This window comes from Mobula hypostoma, chromosome 23 (genome assembly GCF_963921235.1).
Source record: "Mobula hypostoma chromosome 23, sMobHyp1.1, whole genome shotgun sequence".
Lineage (NCBI taxonomy): Eukaryota > Metazoa > Chordata > Chondrichthyes > Myliobatiformes > Myliobatidae > Mobula > Mobula hypostoma.
The window spans coordinates 5,405,395-5,422,035 of NC_086119.1; the positions used below are offsets into that span (position 1 = coordinate 5,405,395).

Consider the following 16,641-nt stretch of genomic DNA (forward strand, 5'->3'; position numbering starts at 1 on the left):
AAGAGCAGTGCATTTTACCAGTGTGCTGACTGATTTCTGTCTCCCAGACAACATCATTAAAAGCAGAGTAGTTGATTTTCATTTCAAAACTATGTCTGTTAGATCATTGGGCATAAAATGGTTATTGCTCATCAGAATGACACTTCAAAGAAGTTAATTGTGAAATGCTTTGCAAAGCCTTGAACCAAACAAGTGATTCTTGTCTGAATACTGTAAATAAATGCTATTGTGATCATTTGTTGCTACTGGAAAGAGAAAATGTATCTTTGCTTGACTGTGACTGCTTCGATGACAAATTGGCAGATTGCAAACATTCCTTTGTCAAAGGACAATATAAGATAGGCTTTCCCCTCATCTTTTCCTGGACAGCTTTGAATTTGGTTATCTCAATGATTCACCCCACTCTTCTGGCAGATTTTGCTCAAGTACAAATGGTATTGGCAGATAAAGCTGGTCCTCCCTCTAGTGCACCTTGTGCTCCTTCTCCTTCCCTTTCTCCCATGGTCCACTCTCCTATAAGATTCCTTCTTCTTCATCCCTTTACCTCTTCCACCTATCCCCTCCCAGCTTCTCAATTCATCCCCTCTGCCCCCACCCATCTACCTTCTCACCTGGTCTCACCTATGGCCTGCCAACTTGTACTCCTTCCCCTCGACCCACCTTCCTTTTCAGTCCTGAAGAAGGGTTTCAGCTCAAAACATCAACTGTTTATTCCATTCTATAGATGCTGAGTTCTTCCAGCATTTTGTGTGTTTCTCAGAATCTATCATTTCCTTTTCCAGTAGGGTATTTTGCTCTCATAGTCAGGTACTGCGTTAGATTGGTAACTCAATTGTTCAGAAACATGATTTGGTTGCTCCTCTGATTTCGACCTGGGAAATCACAGTCACCATTTTGTAATTATGGCCTGAACTGAACACATTGCAATATTTCAGACTGGACTCACATTGCAGGACTTATAGGCATTCACCTGGAATTGAAGTAGAATTCCCCTTTATTCAGCAGGATGAGGAAAAATCTGTCACCGCTGGGACTTAAACTGAGAAATTGTTGCTTTTCTTGAAAATCCTGTGATGTCCAGTAATTCAAAAGGTTCTTCATACATAGATCATAACAAGAAGTGAATTTCTCAGTGAGAGAACTTCAGATGCCACGGTTAGTGCAATACTATAACAGACTGGGGCATTCGGGTGTTCGGAGTTCAATTCTGGCACCATTTTATAAGGAATCTCGGGATGACCTCCCCATGGAAGGAGTAGGTTTTCTCTGGGTCCTCCAGTTTCTTCACAGTCAAAAAACATGTCGGGTAGGTTAATTGGTCATAGTAAATTGTTCTGTGATTAGGTTAGGATTAATTGGGGTTGTGAGGTTGCCGGGGCAGTGTGGCATGAAGGGCTGGAAGGGCCTCCTCTGCACTGTATTGCTAAATAAATAAATTCCAAAAATAATTTGAGAAGCACCTAGATTTTGAGGCGGAGGTTCTATAGGACACATGCAGGTAGATGTGCGTACAGGAAAGACTAGCTACTAACAGTCCTGAAATATCAACTGTTCATTCCTCTCCTCAGGTGCTACCTGATCTGTTGAGTTCCTCCAGCATTTTGTGTCTGTTGCTCTGGATTTCCAGCATCTGCAGAATCACTTGTGCTTATGACTAGCTGCTTTGCCTTGCCTGTCCAATGATGTTGTGACTCCTTTTAAGGCATGTTCTGGAATTAGGGTGAATAGCAGACATTAACTTCAGCAACCAATCTTTAGACCTAAACATGGATTGTAGATTAAATTTAAAATGCAGCCCTGTACCATGGTTTCCTGAAGCAACAGACATCAGTTAATTGAAAAATTAGACAATGCTGATTAACATTCATTTTGTGTGTCTGGAGTGTGGATGCAAAGAAGGAGGTGTGTGAAAACTATATGTAATTCAAAGGAAGCATTGTAGATACATTGTATATATGTAGTACCTTGATCTTTGTAGTGCATTGTAGTACTTTGATCTTTAGAATATAAAATATCATGTAGTATTAGGTTGAACAGGTCTCTTCCTCTGAAAGGATCCCAATATGATTCTTGTGGCTCGTTGAATAAAACACTTATATCCATAAGCTTCAATGGCTCTCTGGTGACTTTGTTATTGTTACAACAACGCCCAATGAAATGACGTGCCTTGTAAGTCCATTGCAGTTAATTAGGTATTGAGCATTGCTTAAAAAGCTGCTAATATCATTCAATTCCAGATGAAAATGTACCCATAAGTGTTTATACTGTAATGAAAGTGACTAATTTAAAAAAATGAGGTATTGACACCATATTGGTCTTGTGGGTTCGAAGTGCATATACAGTAGGGGTAGTTTTCCCAAAAGTTCAGTGTTAATACACTGTAGCAGACAATGGATTTACTCAGAAAACAGTGCATTTAAACAGGTGATATTTTGGCTAAAGAGTATTGAAATGGAACTCTGCTGATGAGACACCTGCATGAGAGTGTGGATTCAGTACGTAATTTGTGCTGTATTTGCTGATCATCATAACTTCCCAGGCAGATCTGAAGGAGGGATCTACAATCTACAAGGATGCAATTGTGCTTGAAATTGTGCAGCTTGAAGCTCTTTCTGTTGAAGGTCTAGAGCATGCATTTGATGGTTCAGAGGATGAGGGATAGCAGTGCCCATGGGACAGGAGGTCCTGGTGGAAGAGGTCCAGAGAAAGAGGAGGAATGTCATGTTCTTGCCTAGGGAAAGGATGCTTCATCATTCTTTGGCCCTCCTGTTTCCTTTGCTCTACGTGATGCTGCTCTATATGGGTTCATTTGCTCCTTCTATTTACCCTCTTGATCAAGGAACCTAGAAAAGTGCCCATGACCAAGACTTGTTTTCTCCTGGTGTACAGTAAGACAGAGTAGATACAACGTAGAACATTTTAGCATAGCACAGGCCCTCCAGCCCATGTGTTGTGCCAACCTTCTAACCTACTCTAGGATCTAGCCCTTTACTCTTCATCCTACATAGCCTTCCATTTTTCTATCATCCATGTGCTTATCGAAGAGACTCTTAAATGTCCCTAATGAATCTGCCTGTACCATCACCCCTGGCAGGGCGTTCCACTCACCCACACTCACTGTGTAAAGAAAATTCCTCTTCCCCCCCCCCATACTGTACTTTCCTCCATAATATTATATCTCCTTGTATTAGTCATTACTGCTGTGGGACAAAGTCTCTGGCTATCCACTCAGCTATGCCTCTTATCATTGTATACACCTCTATCAAATCGCCTCTTATTCTCTTTTTGCTCCAAAGAAAAAAGCCCTAGCTCACTCAACCTATCCGTATAAGACATGCTCTCTAATCCAGGGAACATCCTGGTAAATCTACTCCGCACCCTCTCTAAAGCTTCCATATCTTTCCTATAATGAGTTAACCAGAAGTGAACACAATATTCCAAGTTTGGTCTAACCAGGGTTTTATTGAGCTGTAATATTACTTCGCAATTTTGAGCTCAATCCCCGGACTATTGAAGAACAACACACCATCCGCCTTCTTAACAATCCTATCAACTTGTGGTAGCTCCTTTTTAATGAAGGTATGGGACAAACATGCTCCATACATTTTTCTTTCTGTTAAAACAGCTTTCCAGGTGAACCAAGTGCTGTTTCTAAAGACTGTGTAGAGAGAATGTACAGTAATTTTCTAACAAGCCCTTGCATCTGTCATCAGGAGCAAACTTTATGCATAGAGCTTAAAGGGATCAGAATCAGAATCAGGTTTAATATCCCTGGCATATGTCATGAAATTTGTTGTCATGTGGCAGCAGTACAGTGCGATATATAATAATAAAAACTAAATTACAGTAAGAAATATTTATATATTTTTAAAAAGTAAATTAAGTAAGTAGTGCAAAAAGAGATTAAAAAAGCAGCGAGATAGTGTACATGGGTTCAATATCCGTTTGGAGATCTGGTAGACGAGGAGAGGAAACTATCCCTGAATTGTTGAGTGTATGTCTCTCTGAACAATGCTCCTAGAAGACCTCCTGGATGCTGGACAGGCTAGTGCCCATGATGGAGCCTACTGAGCTCACAACTTTCTGCAGCTTATTTCAATCCTATGCAGTGCCCCCCCGCCCGCCCCATACCACATGGTGATGCAGCCAGTTAGAATACTTTCCACGCTGCATTTGTAGAAATTTACGAGTCTTTGGTGACATACCAAATCTCAAGATCCGAATGAAATCCCGCCGCTGTCATGCCTTCTTTGTAACTGCATTGATATGTTGGGCCAGGATAGAACCTCAAAGATGTTGACACCCAGGAACTTGAAATTGCTCACTCTTTCTACTTCTGATCCCTCAATGAAGAATGCACTAAAATACAAAATACAAGCAACACTCTTCCAGCTACAGGGGATATTTGCTACTAAAGGAGCAAATGCCTTGAAGATGGAACAAGGGTGAATGCTCATAAGGGGTTGCAGGGACCTGGAGCGTCTGTCACAGAACAGTGTCCCCAGGATATGTTTTCTTTTGGGCATGAGGTTGTGAAGAAAGAGCATAAGTACAGTCTTTAAATAGGGTCATAGAGCAAAACATTAGGGATACATGTTCATGCCAACAATCCTCTGTGTGAACAAATTGCCCCTCAGTCTCTTTTGAATCTAACCCCTATCACTTTAAACCTACACTCATGAGTTTTAGACTCCATTGCCCTGGGGAAAAAACTGTTACTACCCACTGGGAATAGTGCTGTAACAGTAAAAAAATCTTAATTTAATAGTGACATCTTTACTTAACTGGTTTATAGGACCATTTTGTTATCATTAATTTAGCAATCTCAATCTTCAGTTACAAATGCATGTATACTACTGATATAATCTCTCATTAATAGATTATTAATGTTAATTTCAGGAATGTTGCTGGTTACCACTGACACACAAGGTCATGACTTTCATGTATTTCGGATCCTGACGCACCCATGCTCATCCTCTCAGAGTGCGGTTCATCATTTGTATACTTTACATCGTGGAGAGACAGAGGCTAAGGTACAGTATGAGCTTAGATGTTGATACTACTCACTGGAGAGGCTGAAAAAAATTTGTTTGACAGAGTGACTTGTATCTGATTTCATACAGAACAATGGTTTTACATTAGGAGTTGAAATCTCATGCAAATATTTACATGTGCTTGCGGCCAAATAGAGAAATGGATACAGAATATAGAATCCTTGAGCTCCTGCTTGGAAGTATGGGGTCATTCCTTGATGGACAGAAATTCGATTCCCTCTTGGAATGCACGGATCTCCTTGCAACCTTCAGTCTGAGAATCTGTGATATAGAGTGACGGTTGGTGAGGGATGATGACATATCAGGTGTTGCAGAGGCTGGAGTGTGTTACAAATACTGAGGGATTGAGCTGACATTAGAAACCACAAAGCTGAAGTCTGAGCAGCTTATCAATGACTTCTAAACAGCCCCTGGTGCACAGTTCAGCTTTTGGTTTTCTCTATCATGCATGCATGTTTGATTTGCTTGGGCCACTTTATCCCATTTCCAAAGATTCAAAGATTAAAAGTGTATTTGTTATCAAGAAATGTATAAATTATACAACCTTCAGCTTTGTTTGCTTAACAGGCAGTCGCAAAGCAAGGAACCCAAAAGAACACAATTTTAAAAAGTAGCACCAATTCCCCAGAGCCCACAGAGAAAGAAGAAAAACACAAATCATGCAAGCAGTGGAAAGGAGCAACAACAGCAGCATTTAGAACCAAATTGACTCCTTAGATCCAAATTTGCGGAGTAGATCGGATTAGGCCCAAAGCCTCGGTATTCGGTTCATCATATTGGGGAGGGGGAGGGACGGCAAGTCACTGCATAGTTCGCAGGCACAAAGCAGAGCAGCCAGAGTTCTCCTTTCCATCTCTAAAGATTCAACAGGAGACTGGAACCTTTAGAATGTAGTATCTGTGAAATCTACATTAACTACGTAGATTTATTATTAGAAGGGAACCTTTCAACCTTCTGGTTCCTGAACTGGTGTGGATAACTTCACTCACCTCAACACTGAACAGATTCCACAACCTATGGACGCACTTTCATAGATTCTACAACTCACGTTCTCGATATCATTCACCTATCTATCTACCTATTTATTATTGTTTGATTTTCTTTATGTATTTGCATAGTTAGACACTGGTTGTTTGTCCATATTTGTAGCTTTTTTCATTGATTTTATTTTATTGAGATACAACGCCGATCAGGCCCTTTTGCCCCTCCGAACTGTGCGCCCAGCTGCCCCTGCTTTCACTCTAGCCTAATCACGGGATAATTTACAGTGAGCAATTAACCTACCAAGTGGTACGTCTTTGGACTGTCGGAGGAAACCAGACCACCCAGAGGAAACCCAGGCGGTCACATGAAGAATGTACAAGCTCCTTACAGGCACTGGTACTGTAAAGCATTGTGCTAGCCACTGCACTACCATGCCACCTCAAAAGAAGAGCTGCTCCTTTGAGCCAGAGTTGAACCAGTGACCTAAAGATGACTACATTACCTCTATACCTCTCTCTGCTCTCCCAGCTGACCTGTCGAAGAATTCTATTGTGTATCTTTGTATTTTCAAGAAAATGAATCTCTAGGTATTATATAGTGACATATACACACCTTGATAATAAATTTACTTTGAACTTTGAACTTGCAACTTTCAACTATTTGTACACAACAATACATTCATCTCTTGTTGCAACGCACAATGATTATTCACAATGTACAAGGACAGATTCCACAGCAGTGGCAGCCTCAGGGTATCAGAGGGCACAAGTAGTCCATTTTATCAGTGAGTGGCAGCCAGGTTTGTGTTCTGAAACTATTTTCATTTTGATCATGTACAAACATTTAAAGGCCTGAAACCTATGTTTATCTCTGCACTGAACAAATAGCTTGAACGATAAAACCGGCTTGCTGACGGCAGGGACATGACTTTATCTGTGTGGCTGCCTGACTTTGCTTGTTCTCCTTGTTATAAATTGACCTTTGTCTTTGCATGAATGTGGTGATTAAGAAAAAATGCACTGACAGCTCAGGCAGCTGAAGGTTTCCTTAGAACTTCAAAACTCCCTATCATCTATATAAGAAAGCCACTCTTGTCTTTATTTCAGAATTTGAATCAGAGTTATTATAACTGCCATAAGACATTTGTATATGATATTGGTGAGGCCTAATTTAGAGTATTATGTGCTATCTTGGTCACCTACCTATAAGAAAGATATCAATAATATTGAAAGTGCAAAGAAAATTTACAAAGATGTTGCCGGGATTTGAGGACCTGAGTTGTAGGGAAGGGTTAAATAGGACTTTATTCCCTAGAGTGTAGGACAACAAGGGAAGATTTGATAGAAGCCTACAAGATTATGAAGGGTACAGATAGGGTAGATGTCAGCAGGATTTTTCAACTGAGGTTGGGTGAGATGAGAACTATAGGTCATGGGTTAAGGGTGAAAGGTGAAATCTTTAAGGGGAGCATGAGGGAGAACTTCACTCAGAGGGTGGGAGAGTGTGGGACGAGCTGCCGGTGGAAGTGGTAGATATGGGTTCGATGTCAGCATTTAAGAGTAATTTGGATAGGTACATAACAAGGGGAATTGAGTATAAGAGCAAAGAGATCCTTCTGCAGCTGTACAGGGCCCTGGTGAGACCACACCTGGAGTACTGTGTGCAGTTTTGGTCTCCAAATTTGAGGAAGGACATTCTTGCTATTGAGGGAGTGCAGCGCAGGTTCACAAGGTTAATTCCCGGGATGGCAGGACTATCATATGTCGAAAGATTGGAGCGACTGGGCTTGTATACTCTGGAATTTAGAAGGCTGAGAAGGTATCTTATTGAAACATATAAGATTATTAAGGGATTGGACACGCTGGAGGCAGGAAGCATGTTCCCGCTGATGGGTGAGTCCAGAGCCAGAGGCCACAGTTTAAGAATTAGGGGTAGGCCATTTAGAACAGAGTTGAGGAAAGACTTTTTCACCCAGAGAGTGGTGGATATATGAAATGCTCTGCCCCAGAAGGCTGTGGAGGCCAAGTCTCTGGATGCTTTCAAAAAAGAGATGGATAGAGCTCTTAAAGATAATGGAATCAAAGATTATGGGGATAAGGCAGGAACTGGATACTGATTGTGGATGATCAGCCATATTCACAGTGAATGGCGGTGCTGGTTCGAAGGGCCGAATGGCCTACTCCTGCACCTATTGTCTATTGTACATGGATGGGAGGGAATGGCGGGCTATGGTCCAGATGCGGGTCAATGGGACTAGGCAGAATAATAGTTTGACATTGACTAGATGGTCCAAAGGGTCCATTTCTGTTCTCTAATACTGTATGACTCTATGACTTTATCATTGACATATGTCATAAAATTTGCTTATTTTTCGCAGCTGCAGTACAGTGGAATACAGAAAATATGCTATAAATTACAGTAAGGAATGTACAGTCACACATGGTGCATTCCAGTTAATTGAGTCATCAGTGAATGGGATAACATTTAAAGAACTAAAACTAACCGAGAAAATAGCTGACATTCCCTTTGTTTATTTGGAACACTGTGCAGCTTAATTGGGACAGTTTCCTAACTTGCGTCAGCTACACATACTTGTATGGCCATAAGACACTACACAATGCTTAGAGTGTACAGGTTTTAAATAGCTTCATATACATGTGCTTGTGTTATGTTATCCATTTGGACTGATGGATCTCAATTCAAAAAGCAGTGATTTTTGATCATTTCAATTTTTATTTTGACTTTAAAAAATTTCAGATCTTTGCCAAGATGGCACAGAGAGGTTTGATACTTGCCGAGAAAAGTACTCTAGGTGCTTGTGTGATTTGTTTCACTTGGTCAATCAAAAGAACATGACAGAATTCCTCCATCAATAACTATTACAAACTAATATGCAGTTTTATAGTATTGTAGTGGGAAAGTAGTGTTCTCTATTTAATTTAAATTCATAATTTGTTGCTCAGTTAAATGGTAGTTTGTCCTTTTTGTACGCTTTTAACTATTTCCATGAAGCTTCTGTTAATTGGGGAACCTGATTAATTGAGCCTGTTTGTGTGTGTGTATATATAAAAAACAATAGTAATGAGAAAGTAATGAGAAGAAGGTATGTCCTGGGCGCTTGCGTACTGGACCCAGGACAGATCTTCTGAAATGATGACACGGAGGAATTTAAAGCTGCTAACCCTTTCCTCGTCCAATCCACCGATGAGGATTGGCTCATGAACCTCCGGTTTCCACCCCCTGTAGTCAATAATCCGCTCTACGATCACACAGGACTCATCGTTTGTGATTCATTTTGACAACACATTTTTTACTAATTTATGTATATACGTGTGCACCCTTGTAAAGATAATAAAGAAAAGATAAAGATTAGTTTATTTGTCGCATGCACATTGAAACATACAGCAAAATGCTTCATTTGCATTAAATTAAATCAAATCAAATTGTGCCAGATAGCCTGCAAGTGTCGCCATGCTTCTAGAGCTAACATAGCTTGTCTATAACTTACCAACTCTACCATATGGCTTTTGAATATAGGAGGAAACCAGAGCAACTGGAGGGAACCCACACAGTCACAACTCCGTACATGTGATAGTGGAAATTGAACCCCCTATCTTACAGCCAGTGCTGTCCCACCCTTAAAATAACCAATATATAAAAGGAACGAAAAGAACATAATCTGCAGCCAATTAACTGCCATTGAGGAATATACCAATGCTGCAATGTAAGGACAAACAAAAGAAAATCTGCAGATGCTGGAAATCCAAGCAACACACACAAAATGCTGGAGGAACTCAGCAGGCTGGGTAGCATCTATGGAAAGAGTAAACAGTCGACATCTCGGCCGTCAGCAGTTCCACCAGCATTTTGTGTGTGTTGCTTGTAATATAAGGATATTTTCACCCTCAAATTTCTGAATTAATAGTTCAAAAGGATCGTTATTTTTACTTTATTCTTTACAATATTTATAATCTAATATCAAACCATGATTAGATTAATGAGGCTTCTGTCCAGGTCATCCCTCTAATGGATTCTGTAGTTACTGTAGATGTACAGTGAGTTGGTGAATTACATGTATGCCAAACCTAGGTTTGAGATAATTGACTACATTTTTTCTACCTTGCTGGATTTTGTCATTGCTTCTTTCCATTGAACATCAAACCACAGTATAATCAAAGTTTCTTCTTTCTGAAATTGCACATGAGGAACAATCTGTAATTTAATCGCTGGTTTTATTTCAATTTCTTACTTTTCTCTGATATGCCCAGCCTTGTCAATCCACACTAGTTCTATGTTTTTTTCTATGATCATCTGATATCCCTTACAAACAATTTCACTTCATGTCTTCTTGCACTCTGTGTTCTGTCCTTTGCCTTCCCCTTCCGCATCGTAACATAACAGTTAGCGCAGCACTTTACAATGCCAGCAATTACTGAGCGGGGTTCAGTTCCTGCTGCTGCCTGTAAAGAACTTGTACATTCTTGCTGTGACTGTGTGGGTTTCTTCCATGTGCTCTGGTTTCCTCCCACATTCTAAAGTGGGTTAAAGAGTTGTGAGCACGCTCTGTTGGTGCTGGAAGCATGGCAACACTTGCAGGCAGTCCAGCACAAGCCGTACTGATTTGATTTGATGCTAACAATGCATTTCATTGTATGTTTCAATATACTTGTGACAAATAAAGCTAATTTGTAATACCTTTAAACTTTATCTTCTCTGTGGCACATAGAAAGATGCAAAAATAGTAATAGGAGTAGGCTATTCAGCCCCTCAAGCCTATTCTTACATTCATTATGATTATAGATAATCCTTTATCTCAATACCATATTTCTGTCCTCTCTCCATGCCCTAGTACTGTTCTGAATTGTCCAAAAATGAGACCTTACGAGTCTAGCACGAGTCTCTCTTTCTTCATGATCATAATCATCATCATCATGTGACGTAGATGATCTTGGTCTCACGACTATGGTTGTCCTTGGCAAAGTTTCTACTGGAGTTGTTTGCCATTGCCGCCTTCTGGGCAGTGTCTTTACAAGACAGGTGACCCCAGCCATTGTCAATACTCTTTAGAGATGTTCTGCCTGCCAACAATGGTTACACAACCAGGACTTGTAACACACCTTTAAGTTAAGTAATACTCCTTGAAGCGTATTTCTTCAGGCTTCCCTCCACTATATCCTGGCCTGATACATTTTGGATCCCCACACTACACCCTATCATGACCTCAGTGCATCCTCAGCAACCAGGTGCAGCCTTACTTTTCTCCTATTACCTTAGTTTGATGGTCAAGGCCATAATTTTCAAAGCCTTTTTGACAGGCAGTGGCTCTTCTATAACAACTCTCTCACCCAACTCCCCCTTTTCAAAGTCTCAGGCTTCTCTTCGACAGCACCCATCCCAGCTCCACCCTTCCACAGGATGTGCAGTTCAAGATGCACTAAAATTGCTCAGGAGGTTTAGAGCATGCAGGAGAAGGTTTTTGGATATAGTGAATTATGCAAGGCCTATTCTATTCTTTTTGCTCACTAACAATAGCAGACACCAACAGAATCAACAAACTCATTCGTAAGGCCAGTGATGTTGTGGGGATGGAACCGGACTCTCTGATGGTGGTGTCTGAAAAGAGGATGCTGTCCAAGTTGCATGCCATCTTGGTCAATGTCTCCCATCCACTACATAATGTACTGGGTGGGCACAGGAGTACATTCAGCCAGAGACTCATTCCACCGAGATGCAGCACAGAGCATCATAGGAAGTCATTCCTGCCTGTGGCCATCAAACTTTACAACTCCTCCCTTGGAGGTCAGACACCCTGAGTCGATAGGCTGGTTCTGGACTTATTTCATAATTTACTGGCATAATTTACATATTACTATTTAACTATTTATGGTTCTATTACTATTTATTATTTATGGTGCAACTGTAACAAAAACCAATTTCCCCCGGGATCTATTAAGTATGACTATGACTAATTTAAAGCTCCTTTGCCTGCATGGAACAATTTCCAGCCTGGGTGATGTTGAGCAGGAGTTAGTGTGAGTTACGGAGCACAACTCATTTCAGAGGCATTTTGTGCAGTTTAATCTGGTCATAGTGAGACAGGCTAGTTACTCTTCTTTTCTACAAACAACAGCACAGTTGTTCTGCTGTCTGTTCTTTCAAGTATCAATAAATTCCACTCTGTGGTTGTTTAGATATTCTACTGGTTCAAAATTGTACAACTTTATGAAATCTGAAATAGATAAGAGTGCTGTTAATGTACAAGAAATTGTTTGATTTAGGCAGGTTCATTTGTCTTTAGCTGAAATAAGGGGGAAAACTGATTGAGAATGATTTAAAGGCTCTGTAAAACATTAATGAGGTCTCATAATGAAACTAAGCTAGTAACATTTGCAGGATGTGATGGGTATCTCAGAATTACTATGAATAGTTAGATTCCAGAACAAGCTATTTACGGTTCAGATTTCTGAATTTCAGCTCTTCAGCTACCATGGAGACTTGTTCCTTCAGCCAGTCATGTGTTAGAGACAGGTTACTAGGTGTTGCTGAAGTCATAGGGTGCTATTTCTGTGTAGTTCCATTGTTAGAAAAGAGAGAGAGAGAGAGAGAGAGAGAGAGAGGAGGTATAAAGGGGGGGGGAGAGAGAGAGAGATGGAGAGAAAGGGGGAGAGAGAGGGGGGGAGTGAAGAGAAAGAGAATGTATGTATGACAGGAGAGCAAATGGAAAAGCAGGAAAAGACTATAACTAATGCAGGAACAGGATATCAGAAAAAATACAGAGACAGTGGGGGAAAGTTGTAGATATGTGGAAAGAGTAGCAGAGTGCTGCAAATAGTCACAATAGTTCCTGATCACTCAAAACAGGACAAATCTAGCCTCGTTATCAGCAGGTCTCATTGAGGATAGCGATGGCTATTCTGTAGTTGGTCCGGGTACCACTGGTAGTTGAGGGAAAATAGATTTAATTCACCGTTGTTGTCTGGTGGAAAGGGGTTTGTATGACAAATTGTTTAATATTATGATACAGTTTTAGAAAGCAATTACTTTGAAATTGTTTTAGCTTGACAATTACAGATGAAATTTGACATTGAAAGGAGAATTGACATTTAGGGTTGTTAAGAAAACGTGTGTGTGTATGTGTGTGTGTGTGTGTATATATACACACACACACACACACATACACAGTTTATTCCTTTAAAATGTAAAATATTGAGTGTTTTTGTACCCAGTGGGAATAAAACTCTATGCCCCCTGAATGCAGGCTAAATCATGAAATAATTTAAACAGGAAAAAATGGAGATTTTATTGTGATGCATAAATGCAAATCTCCTTCGATCATTGTTGTTTCTGTTTAAGGTAAAAGGAAGATGTTGCCATCTTATCTCCAAATGCTCTTATGTCTGTACCTGCAACATTGAACAAATCTGATCTTTGAATGTTTAATGTCTAGTAATTCTTCTTTACAAGTGGGTTTAACCTTTGACTTCTCATTCCCTTTAAAGGTCAGAAAGCAATCACCCATCAACAAGTTGCTCAATTCTTATTTACATTTGGCAGCTTAGCATTCCCACTTGTGTCACGTGACCGCTTGGAGATTTCTGCCAATGTGCCTATTGAACCAGCTACTGGGAGGTTGCACAACAGTAAACCTGGGTGTTTCATCCCGTGTTTACTCTGTAAACCATGCCTCTGATAAATACTGTAAATGTAACACATTCCAATCAACCTCAAATATTGGACACGTCCCCTAGCCCTTTGTCTTTAGAGATAAACTCAGGTTTTCTAACTGGAGTTTATTTTTTCTTTGATTTAAATCACTCTGTAATCTTGCTCCTGCCTACTTATTTAACCTTCTCCATCCCTACAGTCCTGTAAGATCCTTGCTCCTCCTTTATTTTATTTAGAGATGCAGCATGGTAACTGGCCTTCTGGCCCAACAAGTCTGGACTGCTCAATTACACCCATATGATCAATTAACCTACCAACTGCTATGTTTTTGGAACATGAGAGGAAACTGGAGCACCCAGAGGAAACCCATGTATAGTACAGAGTTTATATGGCATTGTGAGAAAATATGCTAGAGTTTGTTAAAGCATATTGGATGGATCATGTTTGTAAAAGAGGCCTTTGATATAATTCAAGCACAGCATGAAAAATACCGATGGCTATCATGTAAAAGCTTCAAAGTTTTTTAAGATATTATATTTTCAGTAAAATAGCTCATGATCTCAATAGTTATTGCTTATTTAGTATTATAATTTTTTTCTTTCTTTTTGTATTTGCACAGTTTGTTTTCCTTTGCACACTGGTTGTCTGCCCTGCTGGTGCAGTCTTTCATCGATTCTATTATCTTTATTAGATTTATTGAGTATGCCCGCAAGAAAATGAATCTTAGGGTTGTATATGGTGACATATATGTACTTTAATAATAAGTTTACTTTGAACTTTTGAACTTTAAAGCTGAGGGTTTTAATTGATTCAAATAGTGAAGCTCTGCATGGAAAGAATACGAAACATGCTTAGAGATCTGTTGCCATAGTGCTAATAACTGGATATGAATATTTGGGAGGTGATTGCTGTGTAAGAGGAACAGACACAACCTTTCCACTTGTATCCCTATGTTATAATCCAATAAACAGTTGTATAAGCACTTACTTTTCCATCTCTCCAATTCTCTATATCCAGTTGCACAGTTTCTGGTGCAGAGGAAAAGCAATTTTTTTGTAAATTCCAGTGTCAATCTGTGAGCATTATAAAAAGGTTTGCATTCCTTTGACGTCTTTCACAACTTTAGTACATCTTAAAGTGTTTTACGACAAAGTAAATACTAAAGTGTAGTTAAGAATTTAAAGGGGACCCGAAAAGCAGGTTTTTTGCACAAGCATGATCACAGCATCCTGATGAAGGGTCTTGGCCCAAAGTGTCAACTGCTTATTAATTTCCATAGATACTACCTGACCTGCTGAGTTCCTCCAGCATTTTGTGTATGTTACCCTGGATTTTATGCATCTGCAGAATCACTATTGATTATGAACTACTATAATGGAATCCTTTTTATACCTGGATACCACAGCTCAAAAGTATCACAGAAGTATTTCTTTGTCTATTTGATTACCTCATTTGGTATACTTTTCATTGAATCATGCTTCATCTACCTAAACATCACAGTTCGAGCATGAAGATCACTGTATATACTCAAGTACCACAGTTTGTGTATATTATATTGTCACTCTTCCATTATATACTTAAGGAACAAATATTTAACCTTGCTTGCAATTACTTTTTGCCGCATTGAGTCTAAATAAGATGTCGTGTTCAGATAAATGAGTACATGAAGTGTCTTGAGTTATGTTTGTTCTTCTGTTCAGATGAGATGATGTTCTGGTAAGATGGGAACAAAAACATCACCTCATATTTTGTCAAGAGTGGGCTCAGAAATACCTTAGGGAGCGACTTGCACCATGTCATCTTTCTATCTCTATCTAAAATGAGGTTATACTAAAGTGTTAATATACAGGGCTAATAACTGGATATTGAGGAGAAAACTGTGAACCTTGTCACTTAGTGTGGAGCTGGTTAGAACTTGTCACTGTGACTCAAAGAGTGTAGGTATGGGTTTTTCCCTGACCTGTCTTCTGATTTGTTGAATGTGGCATTCATAGTGATGTGTCAATCACACAGCCAAGTATCTGTCCAAGGCAACTGATTAAAACTTCTTTTCTTGCAAAGCTTGTGGGCACAGATTTAAATGCACATGACAGTGAATACAGATTTTTTTGTTCACTGTGCATGACTGAAATTTTTGTTAAGATTTTTATCGCAGCTGTCTTTTAGTTAAGTAGGGAGTGCATTGAAACCCAGACTGAAGTGAGTGCTTGGCTGCGGCTCATAGCTGAGTGACTGACTCTTTGATCAAGTCATTCAGTGCAGCGACATGTCACTGTTAATCTGATCCCTGACTGTCTCGCTGTTCACACTGAGCTTTTCAGTCCCCTCTGCTCTGTACCTCCTCCGCCTCCTCTCTCTCCCCCCTAACCTCAACCCCACCTAGCAGGAAATTTAATTTCAGATTGATTGTAGACTCATGGCCGATATGAATTAAGGGCAATTTCTGTTTTAGTGTAGTCAAGTTATCCGAAAATTCTTGCGTAGATAGTAGACTGTAACTGATACCATGCAAAATTGCCTCCGCTGTATTTGATATCCACTATAGTAATTAGACTGCCACGTTGCCAAATATGGCACAGAAAAATTCAAATTGGAAATTGGAACAGTCCAGGTGAAAGATCATGACCTGAGGCATCAAAGTATCAAAGTAAATTTGTTACTGAAGTATGTATATGTCACCATATACAACCCTGAGATTCATTTTCTTGCAGGTATTCACAGTAGAACAAAGAAATACAATAGAACTAATGAAAAATTACACACAAGGACAAACAAGCAATGTACCAAAGAAGACAAGCTATCCCTTTCCCTCTGTAGATGCTACTTGACCTGCTGAATTTCTCCAGCAATTTGTTGTTTTTTTTTGCTTCAGATTCTAGCATTTGCAGTCCCTCATGTCCTCAAGTTGTAACTTCTTATGAGCTTGTGTTTTTAACGG

General features: G+C 39.8%; 1 protein-coding gene across 7 annotated transcripts in view; it reads left to right on the top strand.

Annotated features, from left to right (window-relative positions):
• bcas3 (BCAS3 microtubule associated cell migration factor) overlaps nt 1-16,641 on the top strand; it is a 987,973-nt gene that overhangs the window by 352,252 nt on the left and 619,080 nt on the right. For all 7 annotated transcript variants that reach the window (XM_063031775.1, XM_063031774.1, XM_063031776.1 and 4 more), the window contains exon 14: nt 4,900-5,033. In XM_063031775.1, the coding sequence (XP_062887845.1) occupies nt 4,900-5,033 (134 nt within the window). The remainder of the gene's footprint in view (nt 1-4,899; nt 5,034-16,641) is intronic.